Below are 2552 nucleotides of genomic sequence, written 5' to 3'. Positions count from 1 at the left end.
TCAAGTTTTACGTTTAGGACAATTAGGTGACTTAATGTTGTTGTTTTGCTTTTTTTTGTTTGTTTGTTTGTTTTCTTTTTTTTGTGTGTGTGTGTTTGCCATTGAACATTCACACAGCTTCGTTTCTTTCACCCAAAAGCTTCAACTGTGTCTGAAAAATATAACATCGAGCCTAAAAAGGGAAAAATAAAAATAAAAAAATCGGTAAGTACAGCTCAGCAAGAGGGAGCCAACCTCATATCTCTGCCTGCTATATACACACGTATACAATTATAAAGTGTCGAGTACCCAAAAGAACAACAACAACAACAAAAAAACAGAATTAAGACAATCAAACATCAAAAGGGCAAAGGAAACGCTGATGTTGCAGGGCTGTGAGGGACAAGAGGCAATGTAGTAAAGCCAACAGATACGTTGAGAACGGTAGTGCTTGGAAAACACAGACCCTCCACCCCTCGCACTTCCCTCGTCCTGCAAGCGGCAAGCCCCCCTATTAAAGTGGATTTGACTCAAGTTGAACTTTTCAATAAGACAAACCACCGATTACAAAAAAAACAAAACAAACATCTCTTTTTTTTTTTTTTCTTTTAGAGTAAGTAACACTTCAATCAACCCCTCGCCTGATTCTTTCTGGAACATTTATAGACTGAAAAATATAAAGAATCTTGCATCAAAATGTTGGTGAGTTTTCCTTGCATATACCATATTGTGGAAATTTTGTTTCTATGGTAACTGTACATCTCAGAGCTGTAAAAGAATAGGAAGAAAAAAAAAAGGAGTTGTTGCTGGGAGGATTTGTCCTCGCTTCACTCGTACAGCAGCCAGAAGGTGCGTGACAGTCACCTTTCTTAGAGCTTGAAGGCTGTGAGGACGAAACCGATAAAAATTTAAATCAACTGCATAGTTGCTCGGAGTTTCTTTGTCTCGATCATATACTTGCCTAACTGCATATGCCGGTGTAAAAAAAAACAAGACGAAAGAAAAAACTGTCTAATATGGCAGAGAAAGAAATGGTCCAGAAAGTGGACATCTTGGGTGGATGATTTGAAGCGTTCTTTTCTCTTTAACAAATAAAACAACTGAAGTGCTTGCAAGTCTATTTCATGTCCTAAAGTAAAAGGAGAAAGAAATATAAAGATTCAATTTCTGTGACACCCTGATTTGGTTTATAGAGGAATAGTTAGTTGTTTTTGTCTTTTTAAATTGCCTTTGCATGTTTATGCTCTCCTCTGTCCACTGGCCTGTCTCACAGGCTGTGCAGAGCGACTTGTGGCGTCCAGCAGTGTCCTTGTGGTCCCCTCCCCGCGTCCCCCCCCTCTTGCAGTCTCAGGGTCCCGCCTCCACTGCTAGCTCCTGCAGCCGAGGACTGTGTGTGTGCACCTCGACAGCACCCTCCACCTCCACTACAGACGACGCCTCGGAGCGCCGCCGGCCCCTGGCGGTGCGTGGCTGGGGCCCAGTTTCGGGGCTGGGGCTCAGGAGGCTCGGCGGGGCCTCCAGGAGCCCCGGCTCTCTCACCCGAGGTTTTCTGCCCCGGCGGGAGGGGATGCCGTTGCAGCCGTCCTTCTTAAGGTGGCGGTGCAGGTGGTCCGAGCGCACAAAAGTCTTAAAGCAGCTTGTGCACTGGTAGGGGCGGAGACCGGTGTGGACACGCATGTGGTTCTTCAGGTCGTAGTTGTGAGCGAAGGCGGCTCCACATTGTGTACACAGGTAAGGCTTCTCTCCTGTATGCTTTCGCATGTGAACCTTGAGCTTGTCCTGCCTGAGAGGGGAGAAAGATAAACACGGCTTAAGAACACACAAAGGAAACATCTAACTCTCAAAACAAACGGCTCACTTTTGTCTGGATGCGCTCCGTCGCCGGTGCCAGCTTCACTAATTAGGCTGCGCGCAAATATGTAATTATCTTTAAATTTATTAAAGAGTTTCACACTTGCAGGAATCAGCTTAATGCGCTTTAGATGATTTCATTCTGCTTTAATTGTCGCGTCTTGGCTCTCCTCCCGGTCTATGAGGGTTGTAAGTCCAGCTGAGGGGAGGTCATAAACTTCACATTTTTATCTGTGTGACGGCACACAAGAGCGCGATTGCACACTGACACGAAGGCTCAGTGTTCACTGTGTCAGCTGGCATTTTTTATTGCTCCTGTTAACCCTAATTTGTGGTCACACCAACAGGAAGATCTGCGTGGAGAATTTAGCGTCCTCTGCGAATCTGTTCCAGGGGAAACCGTATTGTTTACGATGTTGCAGATTTGAATACAACAAACTACAGGACTGGGGCTGGGAAAAAGAAGCTTAGTGAATCCCCATGAGGCCTTTTGTAATTACATTTTGTGCAAGTGAGGAGTCATCCTAACTAAATAACCGAAGTCCAGCTACTTATATCATAACTGAGGACTTCTATACTAAATCATATCAAAACAAAACTTCATTTTTCACAGAGGTGCTCCAAGGTATTGATCAGAATTCGTTGCTTTTCAGCCTCGCAGGTGACAAACTGAAAAATTTGAGAAAGAACACAGTTACCTTTTTTTTGTGCGCTCACAAATA

The 2552-nt window shown here is 44.3% G+C and overlaps 1 protein-coding gene across 3 annotated transcripts in view; it reads right to left on the bottom strand.

Annotated features, from left to right (window-relative positions):
* Positions 1-633: 633 nt before the first annotated feature.
* The window catches only part of zbtb7a (zinc finger and BTB domain containing 7a), a 26103-nt gene continuing 24184 nt past the window's right edge, over positions 634-2552 (bottom strand). For all 3 annotated transcript variants that reach the window (XM_015051658.1, XM_015051667.1, XM_015051676.1), the window contains one exon: positions 634-1762. In XM_015051658.1, the coding sequence (XP_014907144.1) occupies positions 1327-1762 (436 nt within the window). In that variant the 3' untranslated portion in view covers positions 634-1326. The remainder of the gene's footprint in view (positions 1763-2552) is intronic.

The sequence above is a fragment of the Poecilia latipinna genome, unplaced genomic scaffold (assembly GCF_001443285.1).
Source record: "Poecilia latipinna isolate Pla-1442-1.1 unplaced genomic scaffold, P_latipinna-1.0 Scaffold52, whole genome shotgun sequence".
Lineage (NCBI taxonomy): Eukaryota > Metazoa > Chordata > Actinopteri > Cyprinodontiformes > Poeciliidae > Poecilia > Poecilia latipinna.
Note: the sequence above shows the minus strand (reverse complement) of the source record. Positions and strands in the feature narration are given on the sequence as shown.